This window comes from Octopus sinensis, linkage group LG24 (assembly GCF_006345805.1).
Source record: "Octopus sinensis linkage group LG24, ASM634580v1, whole genome shotgun sequence".
NCBI classification, from domain to species: domain Eukaryota; kingdom Metazoa; phylum Mollusca; class Cephalopoda; order Octopoda; family Octopodidae; genus Octopus; species Octopus sinensis.
The window spans coordinates 6,344,623-6,359,622 of record NC_043020.1 but is presented as its reverse complement, the minus strand read 5'-3'; the positions used below and the strand labels follow the sequence as shown (position 1 = coordinate 6,359,622).

The window sequence follows — 15,000 nt, the reverse complement described above, 5'->3', positions numbered from 1 at the left end:
AGCGTTTAAGAAAAAAAATCCCCAAAAGTTAAAAAAAATGTAAAAGCCAGAAGTGGACCCACATTGGATCGGGTAGTCTAGGCTCCACAATACTTGAAAGCAATGGAATGGTCATAACTGGAATGTCTTTTATCTCAAGTTCCTTTGATCAGAGCAAAGGTCTGTGGGTAAACAATAATGATGTAAATGTTGAAGATGAAGATTATGCTCCTGATATATATATATATATATATATATATATACACACACACACACATATATATATACATATACACATACATATATATATATATATATATATATATATATATATATATATATATATACATACATATATGTATATACACACACACACATATATCATCATCATCATTGTTGTTTAGCATCTGCTTTCCTTGCTGGCATGGGTTGACGGTTTGACTGGGGACTGGCAAGCCAGGAGGCTGCACCAGGCTCCAGTCTGATCTGGCAAAGTTTCTACAGCTGGATGCCCTTCCTAATGCCAACCACTCTGAGAGTGTAGTGGGTGCTTTTCGTGTGCCACCGGCATGAACAAGTCAGGTGGCACTGGCATCGACCACACTTGAATGGTACATTTTATGTGCCACTGGTATTGACCACGCTTGAACAGGACTTTTTATGTGCCACTGGCAAGGGTGCAGTGGGTAAATTGTCACCATTTTATATTTGTAATTTCACGCATTGTTTGTTTATGATTTTGTCGACTACACAGTATAGTAGGGTCAGTTGGGTACAGTCTGTGAGAAAAACAGCAACACAACACAATTCACTCTACCAGAAATTTGGAAACGACATGCTGTGCTGCTTGGTATTCATGCCGGAAGCTTCAATACAAACATTTCAGAGTGTTAGGGTATCAATCTGAGGACATGTACCAAGAGTGATAAAAATCAAACATCCAGTCAACATCATGGTGTCTGGAGTGATCACTAGTGATAGTGATTTTACACCTCCATTCATCTTCCCACACAGCCTCACACTCAACACGGAGGCTTGCATCAAGTGTCTGGAGGAGGTAGTGCTGCCCTGGGTCAAGAGGGTGGCTGCTGGAAGACCTTATATCTAGCTACAGGACTCTGCACCATGCCACACAAGCAAGAGAACCCAGTCATGGCCGTCTGGCAATTTCTGCATCCACATGACCCCTAACATCTGGCCACTTAACTCCCCAGACTGGAACCCCCTTGACTATTATGTGTGGGATGCAGTTAAGCGAGAGACCAACAAAACTCCTTGTAACACCAAAGATGATCTAAATGCAAGGATTATGGCAGCATTCACCAACTTAAACAAGGAGACTGTCCAGAAGAGTTGCAGGTGATTCCAAAGTCATCTGGAGGTTGTGGTTGAAGCCAGACGATTTTATTGAATAAATTTACTCTTTAATTTTTCAAGATATTTTTATGTAATTTTGGTAAATATATCTATTAAATGAGATGTCAGTGTTATTTTCATTTTTGCATTAATTAGATGACAGGTTATTCACTGCGCCTTGTATATATATATATGTGTGTGTGTGTGTATACATGCATACACACAGTATGCTCACGATATATATAGAGACTATGTTCATGATGTATATTGGGTCATCCCATAAACAACGCAGTTTTTTTTATGCTTCTTTTATTTTTCAAAATTAAGATGAAGTTCTTTTTCCATCTAAAATATACTGTCCTTCATTTTCTACACCCATGTTTCCAAAGGTGAATTACCCAACCCCACCAAAGAATTCCTCTCAACAAATGGTTATGATGCTGCTCACAGCATCTCTTCCCCTGTCATTGGTCTCACAGGGTCACATTAAAAGCTTTGATACTTGGTTGTTAATTATCGTGGGAGACATTCAACATCCAAGTACCAATCTAAAAACCCTAGCTGTCCCCAGCAGAGCAGTTGTTTTTTGGGGCTTGCTCTGCTCTCATGGCAATTCCCATTTCTTTGACACATATTTCTAGAACTTGGTTCCTAGTGTTCCGAGTGCCCCAACAACTCCTGGAATGACAGACACTCTCCTCATGGTCCACATTCTTGCAATTCTGTCTTTTAGTAGTCTCTACTTTCCAGTATTTTCTAGTTCTTTGTCACTTATGCATGCATCTCCAGGTATTGCAATATCTATCATCTTGGTTTCCTTTTTTCCTTTATCTACCACATTATTATTATTATTCCGAAATACAACAATTATTATTATCATTACTACTACTACTACTACTACTATTGTTATTATCATCATTATTATTATTACTACTATTGTTATTATTATCATTATTATTATTACTACTATTACTAATATTATTATTATTATTATTACTACTATTACTACTACTATTGTTATTATTATCATCATTATTATTATTACTACTATTACTACTACTATTGTTATTATTATTATTACTACTACTACTATTATTATTATTATTACTATTGTTATTATTATTATCACTACTACTACTACTACTATTATTATTATTGTTATTATCATCATTATTATTATTATTATTACTACTATTACTACTACTATTGTTATTATTATTACCATCATCATTATTACTACTACTACTAGTACTACTACTACTACTACTACTACTATTATTATTATTATTATCGGTGGTTCTGGTTTAGTGGTGGTGTTGATTACAGAGTTATTGACGTCATACTGACAAATGATCTCATTTCAAAAGTGAGTTTGTGCCACCAACAACCAAACTTCACCTCTAAGACGATGGCACATCTCATTGGAATTCTTCCACTCTTCTGCGAGGTGTGTCTCTTCTCACATACATCTTCCCTAGTTTTTCTTTTAAATAAGCAAAAAAACCAAAAAAAATAACAAAACAACCTCATTTCCTCTTCCTCCCCCCCCCCAAAACTGCCATTAACTTTCCAAAATAATTCCAACTTAAACATTATCTATCTACCCCTGCTACCCCTTTGCCACCCTCTTCTATCATTTTACTTTGACATGCCAGCAATGTTTGTTGCGCTCGCTCGTTGGAAGAAATATGGTAAAAATATTTAAATACTTTTTGGAGGGAGGGTGCACAATAAAGTGAACAAACAGTAATAGATTTGAGGGTTGGTTCCAACCTCTGTACTCCCTCCCCACCCTCCAACAAATTTCTGCAAAATTTTTGAAATAAGGAATTGTTGTCATTATTCTTAGAGAATGGTGGCAAGCTGACAGAATTGTTAGTTCTTTGGACAAATTGCTTAGTGCTGTGTATTCCAGTTCTTTGCACTCTGAGTTCAAATACCACTGAGGTCACCTTTGTCTTCGATTCTTTCGGGGTTGATGAAATAAATATCAGTATACCCAGGAGTGGCTGTGTGGTAGGTAGCTTGCTTACCAACCACATGGTTTCGGGTTCAGTCCCACTGCATGGCATCTTGGGCAAGTGTCTTCTGCTATAGCCCCGGGCCGACCAATGCCTTGCGAGTGGATTTGGTAGACGGAAACTGAAAGAAGCCTGTCGTATATATGTATATATATATGTATGTGTGTCTGTGTTTGACCCCCTAGCATTGCTTGACAACCGATGCTGGTGTGTTTGCATCCCCGTCACTTAGCGGTTCAGCAAAAGAGACCGATAGAATAAGTACTGGACTTACAAAGAATAAGTCCCGGGGTTGATTTGCTCGACTAAAAGGCGGTGCTCCAGCATGGCCGCAGTCAAATGACTGAAACAAATAAAAGAGTAAAAGAGTAAAGAGTATACTCGAGTCAATGTAATTGACTTACCCAATGGCCCCACCTTGCAGCCCTTGTGCCAAAATTTGAAACCATTATCGAAACTTAGAGAAGGCGGAGGTATTGTTTTCAGTCATGTTTGTCTGTGGACAAGATATCTCAAGAACCGCTGGATGGATTCGGATGAAACTTTCAGGGATGTTTGGCCTCGTGACTGACACAAACTGATTAGATTTTGAGATTGATCCAGTACTGGACAAGGATTCTGGATTATATTTCCTGTTTTTTTTACTTAATTTCTGAGAGCAATCAGGTTCATTTTTAGTATTCTCGTTTATGAGAGCAGTCAAGTTTATTTCAGATATTCTCATTTTAAAAATCATCTCTGGCTAACTGTTGAGAGAACGTTGGTATTGCCTTGGTGGAGGTTTGCACTCTCTGAGTGCTCTTATTATCATTATTATTATTATTATTATTATTAGCATCATTATTATTAACACTGCCAAAGGTGGTGAGCTGGCAGAATGTTAGCACAATGGACAAAATGCTTAGCAGTATTTTGTTCATCTTTATGTTCTGAGTTCAAATTCTACAGAGGTCCACTTTGCCTTCCATCCTTTCAGGGTCAATAAATTAAGCACCAGTGAAACACTGAGTTCGATGTAATCGCCCAGTCCCCTTACTCAAAATTTCAGGCCTTGTGCCTATAGTAGAAAGGATCATCATCATCATCATTATTATTATTAACACTATCAAAGGTCACAAGCTAGTAGAATTGTTATGCCAGACAAAGTGCTTAGTGGCATTTCATCCACCTTTATGTTCTGAATTCAAATTCTGTTGAGGTTGACTTTGCCTGGTTCACTATATGAGTGCTTCTGATTACTGTACTGTCCAAGCATAAAACTTAAAGTAGCTCATGTAAAACTCGTGTATATTTTGACATCACAGGATAGTTTGTGTGTGTGTGTGTGTGTATGTGTGTTGTTTTGACATCACAAGAGAGTTATAAATAAGTGTCACCATCATACAAACTGAGCCCTCGTTTCTAATCTCCTGTAAAAGCATGTCCAGTCATGGGGAAACATTACCTTGCTTGAAAACAGGTAAAGGTTGGTGACAGGAAGGGCATCTGGTTGTATAAAATCTGCCTCAACAAATTCCATCTGACCCATGTAAGCTTGGTAAAAAGTGGACTTTAACCTCTTAGCATTTAGATTATTCTGTCAGATGTAATGAGTTATTTATTCTCATTGTTTTTAATTAATCATTCATTATGTTGCAGCTTCAAGATTTTGATGATGTGATTGGTTTTTTTTTAGAAGGATGTTGTAGGGTAGGTGTGAGAGGCTGGATCTGGTAATTTGAAATTAAAATGGATAGAATATTGAGTCTGATATGGCCTGTTTAAATGCCAAAGGGTTAAGATGATGATGACGATTGAGAAATGACTGATAATTGACAAATGGTGACTTATGATAGACAAATTGTGAGTGATGATTGACAAATAACAACTTGTGATAGAAAAATTGAGTGATGATTGACAAATTATGAGTGATGATTGACAAATTATGAGTGCTGATTGACAAATTGTGAGTGCTGATTGATAAATTGTGAGTGATGATTGACAAATTGCGAGTGATGATTGACAAATTGTGAGTAATGATTGACAAATTGTGAGTTGTTGTTGACAAATGGTGACTGACAATTGAGGACTAATGATTGAAACTGTCTTATGTTCCTTCCGATATGTATTCCTCACTAAACTCCTTTTTCTTTCTCTCTTTTTTGTTTCCAGTCACACTGCAATGATCGGGAAGAAATTCGTCGTAAGTTGGCCATGGGAGGGGACGAAGACCTCTACAACACCGACCGTCTCTACAAGAAAGCCAACGCGCAGTCGCGTTATTCGACTGGGATGAATCTGCAACTATGCTTTATGAGCGAGAAAGCCCCTACCGCCAATCCTGGCGAAGCCGATGTTGGTCCAACAGAACCAGCATCTGCCTCCATCGAAAATGTGGCTACCCAACAAAAGTTGCCCAGTTCATCGAGTTACAGGAATTTCTCCGATGTAAGGAAGATCCATTAATTGTTGCTGTTGTTGTTATTGCTGTTTGTTTGTTTGTTTGTTTGTTTGTTGAGTGAAGCGGCCTTCGTCCCAGCTGTAGTGGGAGAAGTCTGAAACGTGGTCCTTTGCTATTCGTAAGACCCGCAGAAGAGAAAGCAGGTCAACTCCCCGACACCGAGAGCATCGATGGATGGATGGATGAATGCGCATCCAGGCTCAGTGGTTGCGTAGGAAGTCGGGGACAAGAAACAGGAAGAAAAAGTGAGAGAAAGTTGGGGAGAAAGAGTACAACAGGGGTCGCCACCACCCCCTGCTGGGGCCTCGTGGAGCTTTAGGTGTTTTCACTCAATAAACACACACACAATGCCTGGTCTGGGAATCAAAACCGCGATCTTCCGACCGTGAGTCCACTGCCCTAACCATTGGGCCATTCCTCTTCCACTTGCTGTTGTTGCTGTTGTTGTTGTTGTATATCCCTTGATCAATATTTCCCAATGTGTCCTTTGTTTTTCAAGACAATTTGCAGGAGATTTGGTTGCTATTTCTGTGAGGCCAAGACCATATAGTGGCCCCCTTTCCCTTTTCAAAAAGAATTTTTGAATCACTTCATATATAAACAGAAGCTTAGCACTCATAATGAACCCTTTAAGAGCCTCAAGATTTCTCAGAAGAAATTATCCTTATACAGGGAACCAGGCTCTAAAACCCTTGCAAATGGTGTGGATCTGCAAAACACTGCAAGGGCCACCAGATAATGGTCAGTTGTGGTGCTGAAAAGTTCCTGGCTTTGGTTAAAAGAAAATCCAGGAGAATCAGTTAATTATGATTTTATTCAACATATTTTCCTCTCAAATTCACACACTTATTGCAGTGGTCCTTCAGTTTTTCTAATCCCTGCAAAAGAAGTCAGACGGTTGGGCCTCCAACCAAGCTTTTCACGATACCCTTAAAGCTAGGAATTCTTCATCCCCCCTGTTGTGTATGTATGTGTATATATAAAGTTAATCCAAACAAGAAAGCACAAAAAAAAAACACAACAACGCGAGGACGTGGAACAAATATAGTATTATTGGACGCTCAGGAAAGAAGGAGGGTTTAACGTTTCGAGCGGAGCTCTTCGTCGGAAACATAGGAGAAGGGAAGACATAGAAAAAAAAAAAGACACACACACACATATTTCATTGACTATCCCATCCAAATTCCAAGTTCCTATGTAAGAAATTAAAGGGTGGTGAATTGGCAGAATTATTAAATTGTCTTGTATTTGTGTATCTGTTCCACCTCCTCAGGTTCTGTGTTCAAATCCTGCCAAGTTCAAATCTGAATCTGCTCTTGTATTTAATTTCTCTTTTCTCTCTTTTACTTGTTTCAGTCATTTGACTGCGGCCATGCTGGAGCACCGCCTTTAGTCGAGCAAATCGACCCCGGGACTTATTCTTTGTAAGCCCAGTACTTATTCTATCGGTCTCTTTTGCCGAACCGCTAAGTGACGGGGACGTAAACACACCAGCATCGGTTGTCAAGCAATGCTAGGGGGACAAACACAGACACACACACACGCATATATATATATACGACAGGCTTCTTTCAGTTTCCGTCTACCAAATCCATTCACAAGGCTTTGGTGTGCCCGAGGCTATAGTAGAAGACACCTGCCCAAGGTGCCACGCAGTGGGACTGAACCCGGAACCATGTGGTTGGTAAACAAGCTACTTACCACACAGCCACTATTACTTTTTGTTTGTTTTTTTCTTCAACTATTGTTATCGTTTTTTTTTTTGGTTCTTTCCAGCTGAAGTCCAACTGGTCCAGGCATCTCAGGGACCACAACATGCAGCAAGTTGCTCCCCCAAAACCTCCCAGGAAGAAAGTGGATGCCGAGAGCGAAGAAGAAGACTTCTTCAAAAAACAGGCCCAGTTACAAGAAGAGGCCAAATTAGCTCTTGCTCAGGTGAGTTAACCCTACCTGCCCCTTTTTTTAGATGGGGCACATTGACGTTTTAGGTGGGTTGACTGAACTCTCTGCTAAGACATCATGTTAATACAAAGGTGGGATAACTTTAGATGCATGTGGGTCAATTTGCCCCTTCACCGAGGCTACCCTGACACATTGTGGGCAATATTAACAACCATGTGGGTGATCTTAACAATCATGTGATCAACCTTAAGAAGCATGTAACCTTAAAGACCCCCTTCAGCTGTGGTCCCTTAATGGATTTTTTCGGTTTGAACGGCAGTTTTTTCTAGCGGTGTCATATGAAATTGTCACCCATAATTATGACCCTAGTATCGATCTATTGCATTTCAATCTGTTTTAGGGTTAGGGTTAGAGGTGGGGGGAAGGGTATCTTTTTTTCTTCTCAAATGTAAATAAACCCAATCTGTTTCTTAAACGAGGGACATATTCATACAGCACAGAATGGTTTTTACCTCAATAGACGTCAGTGATTGGTTGAAATTGCAGAAACTGAAGAAAAAAAACAACAAATATCTTACAAACTATAGAATTTTCTCAATAAAGCCAAGAGAAAAAGATGTTTCATAAACACATTCTACCAGTATACGAAGTTTAAAAGTGTTTCGTTACGTGGAAATTATTTTAAAAAACTGCCGTTCAAACCGAAAAGATCCTCCTCAACACTTATGTGAACAACTCTTCCCTCAGTTAGGCCTCTTTAATACTCACTTGGATCTGTTCCCTCCAAATTAAGGTCAGTGTCATCACAGTTATGATACATATTACCATCAACATGATGACACAGTGTGTTATGTTTAAGGCCTGCACCTTATTGGTGTCCCCTTCCCATGATAAAGTAATTTTGTTGTGTCTTTCCATTTAGGCAAGCACCATGGCACACATGCAGTTGGAAGTTGAAAAACAAATGAAGAAAAAGTCGCCCATTGCTGAAATGGTAAGTGGAGAAATTCAGCTGATCAGAATTTCAAATCTGTTTTGGCTTCTGGCCCTTTTATTTCAATACTAGCAGTATCGCCCGGCGTTGCTTGGGTTTGTAAGGGAAATAACTATATAAGCATTTTTAGAGAAGTAAAGTATAATAGCCATCTCAATATGGCTAACCACAAGCGGGGGGGGGGTGTTACTGTAGCTTTTTACATTCTGAGATTTAATAATAAATTTTTAGAGAGTTACTTCCCTTATATATGCCAAAAATGCATTAAAAAATGGGAAAAATTGATGGTAAATTTTTTTAAAAATCTTAGACTCATCGTAGACGCGCGCTAATACCCAGAAGGGCTCGATATGAATCACGACTATAAGATACCCGGTTTTGGTTAAACTGCACCGCAAAATGTGGGAGTAGTTAGGAATCTAAATCGTAGGAGACAGACAGCACCACAACCTCTCTTTTATATATAAAGATTTCCAAACTGAGCAAGAAAACTGTTGTGGTGGGTTATTAATGTAAATTATCTGCGAGGACTCTGAAAAGTAGGCTGTGTGATGTACGTGAGAAAGCAGAGCAGGATGTTACGTTGTATGATATCTAGGTTACTGAATGTAGAAGATATGCTGGGATTGTGAAATGTAGATTGTATGAGAAGTAGGGTGTTACATATCAACATCCTTTAATCTCTGGTGTGGGTTGAATGGTTTGATAGGAGCTGGCAAACCAGAAAACTGTACCAGGGTCCAATTATATGTTCTGGTATGATTTCTATGGCTAGATGCCCTTCCTAACACCAACCACTTTACAGTGTGTACTGAGTGTATTTTATGTGGCACCAGCACAGGTGCTTCTTTTTATCATCATCAACATCATCATCATCATCATATTTAACATATTGTAAGCCTAGTACTTATTCTATCGGTCTTTTTTTGCCAAACCGCTAAGTTCGGGGACATAAATAACACCAGCATCGGTTGTAGAGATGTTGTGGGGACGAACACAGACACACAAACACACACACATACATATATATAATATATATATATATATATATATAATATATATTATGTGAAATAGAAAGATGAATAATCTTGTAGTAGAGAATTAATCAAAATTTAACCGATACCTTAGTAGCAAAAATCACAGCAGTGAACAGCACGGTTGGAGGTACAACCATCTGGCGTTGCAACCGTGCGTTGGTGCGGATAATTGAAATAAAACATTATTGGTGATTTCTTCAATTCACCAATAATGTTATATATATAATATATATATATATATATACATATATATATACAACGGGCTTCTTTCAGTTTCCGTCTACCAAATCCACTCACAAGGCTTTGGTTGGCTCGAGGCTATAGTAGAAGACACTTGCCTAAGGTGCCACGCAGTGGGACTGAACCCGGAACCATGTGGTTGGTAAAAAGGCTACTTACCACACAGCCACTCTATTTTTAGAATGGCATTGTAGGATAGATGCAAGAAGCCACCTCTGACTGGTTTCAACTTGAACAAGCCAGATATGGCTGGTTTAAATGCTATAGGGTTAAGGGGCCTACAAAAGACACACAGACAGACAATATTACAAACATTTTTTTTTTGGAGAAAGCAATTTTTTATTTTTTGTTTTTTTTTTTTTTTTGGCAAAAGAATGTGAGGTGGAGAAGTGATATTCCTCTGTACGCCATGGCCCTACTGGAGCACTACCATTAATAACGTTGACGTTTTTTTTTGTTTTGTTTATTGTTAAAGGTTGGGATACCAGGATTTGGTGATGGACGACAGAAACGACTGGAGCGGAAACTCCTTCTGGACATGAATGTTGCTCAGTTACAAGTCATCGTTAATGACTTACTTTCTCAAATTAAAAGTAAGAACTGTGGTTTTTATTCTTTTTTTTTCTTGGCTTTTTGGCTTTTATTCTTTCAGGATTTATAAAGCACCAATAAAGTTCTGGGGTTGATGTAATTGACTTACCCCCTTACCCCCTGACCTTGTGACAAAATTTGAAACTACTACTACTACTACTACTACTATTATTAATATTGTTATTATTATTGTGTTGCCTTGGTGGAGGTTTGCACTCTCTGAGTGCTCTTGTTATTGTTGTTATTGTTATTATTATTATTATTATTATTATTATTCTATGTTTGACTTTTGCTTTATATTTGTACAAGTTGGCTCCAAGTCTCACCCAGAGACCTCAAGAGACAACAGGTTGGAAGTTCGTGATGTTGTTATGCCTAGTGTGCCATATATTTGGTTTTGTATTTAGTGTTGTACTAGTGAATGTCTAAAAAAAAAAAAAATGAAAATTATGTTTGTTTTAAAACTTGAGATTACATAGAAAGTATTTTGCATAGGATATGAGACTAGTATTATTATTTTTTCCACGTGAGACCTTTTCTTTTTTCGAAGCGTCTCCTCTATTGGGAGTTTTTCGTTGTTAAAACTTTTGATTGTTAAACTGCTTTTTACTCATTTTTTTTTTCACAAACGGACAAAACCTTTTGTAACCTTTCGTCGTGTTTTGTCCCTTTATGTTTTCCAATCATGTGTGTCAGCCCTTTATATATATATATATATATATATATCATCATTTAGCGTCCGCTTTCCATGCTAGCATGGGTTGGACGGTTCAACTGGGGTCTGTGAATCCAGAAGGCTGCATCAGGCCCAGTCTGATCTGGCAGTGTTTCTACGGCTGGATGCCCTTCCTAACGCCAACCACTCCGTGAGTGTAGTGGGTGCATTTTACGTGCCACCCGCACAGGTGCCAGACGGAGCTGGCAAACGGCCACGGACAGATGGTGCTTTTTACATGCCACCGGCACGGGGGCCAGGCGAGGCTGGCAACGGCCACGAACGGATGGTGCTTTTACATGCCACCGGGACAGGGGCCAGGCTGGCATATATATATATCTAAAATCATATATTTACTTACATCCATTTCTCCAAGCTGGCATGGGTTAAATGAATATATTTTAGGCATTATTTTACAACTGGGCAGTCCTCCCCAAGTAGACTGCTCATTTGTCACATTTCTTTTTAGATGTCAAAGGATTTATTTCTTAGTATACACACACACGCATATCCCATACACTGTTGCAATAAAATGGCCAATAAAATGAATGAATTATTATTATTATATTATTATTATTATATTATTATTATTATTATTCAGGTCTCAATGAAGATTTGGTTCAGATGTTATTAGACAGAGATGACCTTCACATGGAACAGGATTCAATGCTGGTCGATATTGAAGACCTGACACGGTAAGTTGGCCTACTTTTACATCCCTTCCCCCAACATTCGCCACGTCCCTCTCATTTGTCTCCCACATGTCTCCCTTATATATTCCCTTATATCTTCTACATGGCCCTCTTCCCTTTCATCTGTTCCTCCATGTTTCCCACATCTTAAGACCAGTTAAAAAAAACTGCCAAAATGAACTCCTTGCAGACTAATATATTTGACTATTTTTCATTATGGATTCATTATTGGCAAACAGAAAAAAATATAATAAAAACCTAAAGAAATGTTTAACATTTAATGCAAAAAAATACACATTGTATAAAAACAAACAATATTTTTTAGGGAAATGTACTTGCATAGCAATTGACCTGAGTGGACAATATTTTGCCTGGTCAAAATTCTAAGACCATAACAAATAACAAATGGGAACAATGAATAAATAGTGAACAACAGGCGTAGGAGTGGTTGTGTGGTAAGTACCTTGCTTACCAACCACATGGCTCTGCGTAGCACCTTGGGCAAGTGTCTTCTACTATAGCCTCAGGCCGATCAAAGCCTTGTGAGTGGATTTGGTAGACGGAAACTGAAAGAATCCCGCCGTGTATATGTATATATATATATGTGTGTGTATTTGTGTGTCTGTGTTTGTCCCCCCACCCTAACATCGCTTGACAACCGCTGCTGGTGTGTTTACGTCCCCGTAATTTAACGGTTCAGCCTAAGAGACTTGTTTCAGTCATTTGACTGTGGCCATGCTGGAGCACCGCCTTTAGTCAAACAAATCGACCCCAGGACTTAATCTTTGTAAGCCTAGTACTAATTCTATCGGTCTTTTTTGCCAAACCGCTAAGTTGCCGGGATGAAAATACACCACCATCGGTTGTCAAGCGATGTTGGGGAGACAAACATATACACACATACATATATATATATATATATATATATACATACATACATACATATATATAAATCCACTCACAAGGCTTTGGTCAGCCACAGGCTATAATTGAAGACACTTGCCCAAGGTGCCATGCAGTGGGACTGAACCCAGAACCATGTGGTTGGTAAGCAAGCTACTTACCACACAGCCACTCCTATGTGTTAAACATTTCTTTAGGTTTTCGTATATCCTTTTCTATTTGCCAATAATGAATCTATAATGTGAAATAGTTGAAGATATTAGTCTGCGAGGAGTTCATTTTGGCAATTTTTTCACTGGTCTTAAGATTTTGACCTGTAGTGTATTTTTTTATAATTCATTTTCTTGTCTTTAATTTAATTTTAATGTCCTTCATTCATTTACTTAATTAAATTGTTTTTGTTTTCATTATTTTGCAGGAGAACCCAAGAATTTGCCAAAAAAATTAACTCCAAACAGAAAAAAGACAAGAAGAAATAGTTAGTATTCTTCTTCTTCTTCTTCTCCTCCTTCCAGTACTGTTGTGACCTCCTTTAACAGAGTTCATATTTTACCCATTCAAATGATTTTGAAGACTGTGGAATAAAGGATAATCAGATGAGGCAATGTCCAGTGAATGTGGTAGGTGGGGTATTGTTTCCCATTCAAACTACTCCAACCTTTGGAATGTCATCCTTGCTGTATGTGGCTGAGCATTATCCTAATGGAAGAAAACCCTTCGTCTTGAAACAAAAGATGGTTGTTTTTCTTCTAGTGCTGACATAAGCCACTCAAGCTGCTCACAGTAGATCTCCTTTGTTATTATTTGGTTTGGATTTAAAAATTCAAAGTGAATTAAACCTTTCACATTCCACCAAACAGATAACAGCACCTTATGTGGGAAAAGACCTTCTTTAGCCCCGGGGTGCCAGTGTTTCTCCTTTCCCTACCCACTGTTTTCAGCATTTGACATTTTTATATAGAACCCATTTCTCATCACCAGTCACTATTCGGTTGGAAAAAGGTTCATTTGTGAGACGCAACAGCAAAGAAGGGCACACATTCACTCTCAGCATGCACTTAGACTCGGAAAGTTTGTGAGGAACCCATTGTCCCAGTTTGCTGATTTTTCCAATGGCATGGTTGAATGACCAAATCCAAGCTTCTCTGCTAGTTCCTCAACAGTTACAATGAGATTTTGTTCCACCAGGGTTTGCAGGGCGTCCTTGTTGAGCTCTACAGATCTTCCAGGACAAGGCTTGTCTTCTAGGCTGTAGTTTCCGACTTGGGAATTTCTGGAACCACCATTGACACTGGCTTATGCTTATTGTCCGATTCCCATATACTGCATTAATATTCCCCACACTTTCCATAGCGTTGTTGCCTTTATTGAACTCATAAAGCAAAATATGCCAAATATGCTTTGCCACTTCCATTATATCTTTGAAAAAATAGCTGTTAAAATTGAACTGCACTCTTCAAAACTGCACTAAGAATAAGCACAAGGTAAAATTACTACCTGCTTTTATAGCAAGTTGATGCAAGCAGTTTATCCCACCCCCTACCAACTTAAGTTCATGCATTATTATGGGATCAGCCAGTATATATATATATATATATATATATATATATATATATATATATATATATTTGTATGTGTATGTGTACAGTTATGTATTTATACATGTAGATGCATGTGTGTATATATTTATATATGAAGATACATGTATGCATGTAAATATTTATATATATATGTATATATATATATATATATATATGTGTGTGTGTATATATATATATATGTCTGTATGTGTGATGTGTAAGTATGTAATGTATTTGTGCGTGTGCGTTATAAGAGGTGTGTGTTTGCTGCTTCCACTTAACATGACAGAGTTTTTCCTGTTCGTAAGCAAGCCACTAACGATCTATTAAGATTTATAATTTCCTTCCGTAATTACTTGAATATGGAATGGCTGTGGTTTTACTTTGGATTTTCATTGTTTCAAAGCATTTTTGCCCACATGCATACATACACACAGACACACATGCATATACATACAAACACACATGTGTATACAAGTGATCACACGCATACATGCATATGCACACACACACATGCATATACACAAACACATATACACATAGGCACACA

At 38.2% G+C, this 15,000-nt stretch overlaps 1 protein-coding gene across 2 annotated transcripts in view; it reads left to right on the top strand.

Annotated features, from left to right (window-relative positions):
• Nucleotides 1-15,000, top strand: part of LOC115224027 — a 131,557-nt gene that overhangs the window by 113,474 nt on the left and 3,083 nt on the right. For both annotated transcript variants that reach the window (XM_029794824.2, XM_029794823.2), the window contains 6 exons: nt 5,508-5,783; nt 7,573-7,731; nt 8,621-8,692; nt 10,445-10,562; nt 11,877-11,970; nt 13,289-13,348. In XM_029794824.2, coding sequence (XP_029650684.1) covers nt 5,508-5,783; nt 7,573-7,731; nt 8,621-8,692; nt 10,445-10,562; nt 11,877-11,970; nt 13,289-13,348 — 779 coding nt within the window. The remainder of the gene's footprint in view (nt 1-5,507; nt 5,784-7,572; nt 7,732-8,620; nt 8,693-10,444; nt 10,563-11,876; nt 11,971-13,288; nt 13,349-15,000) is intronic.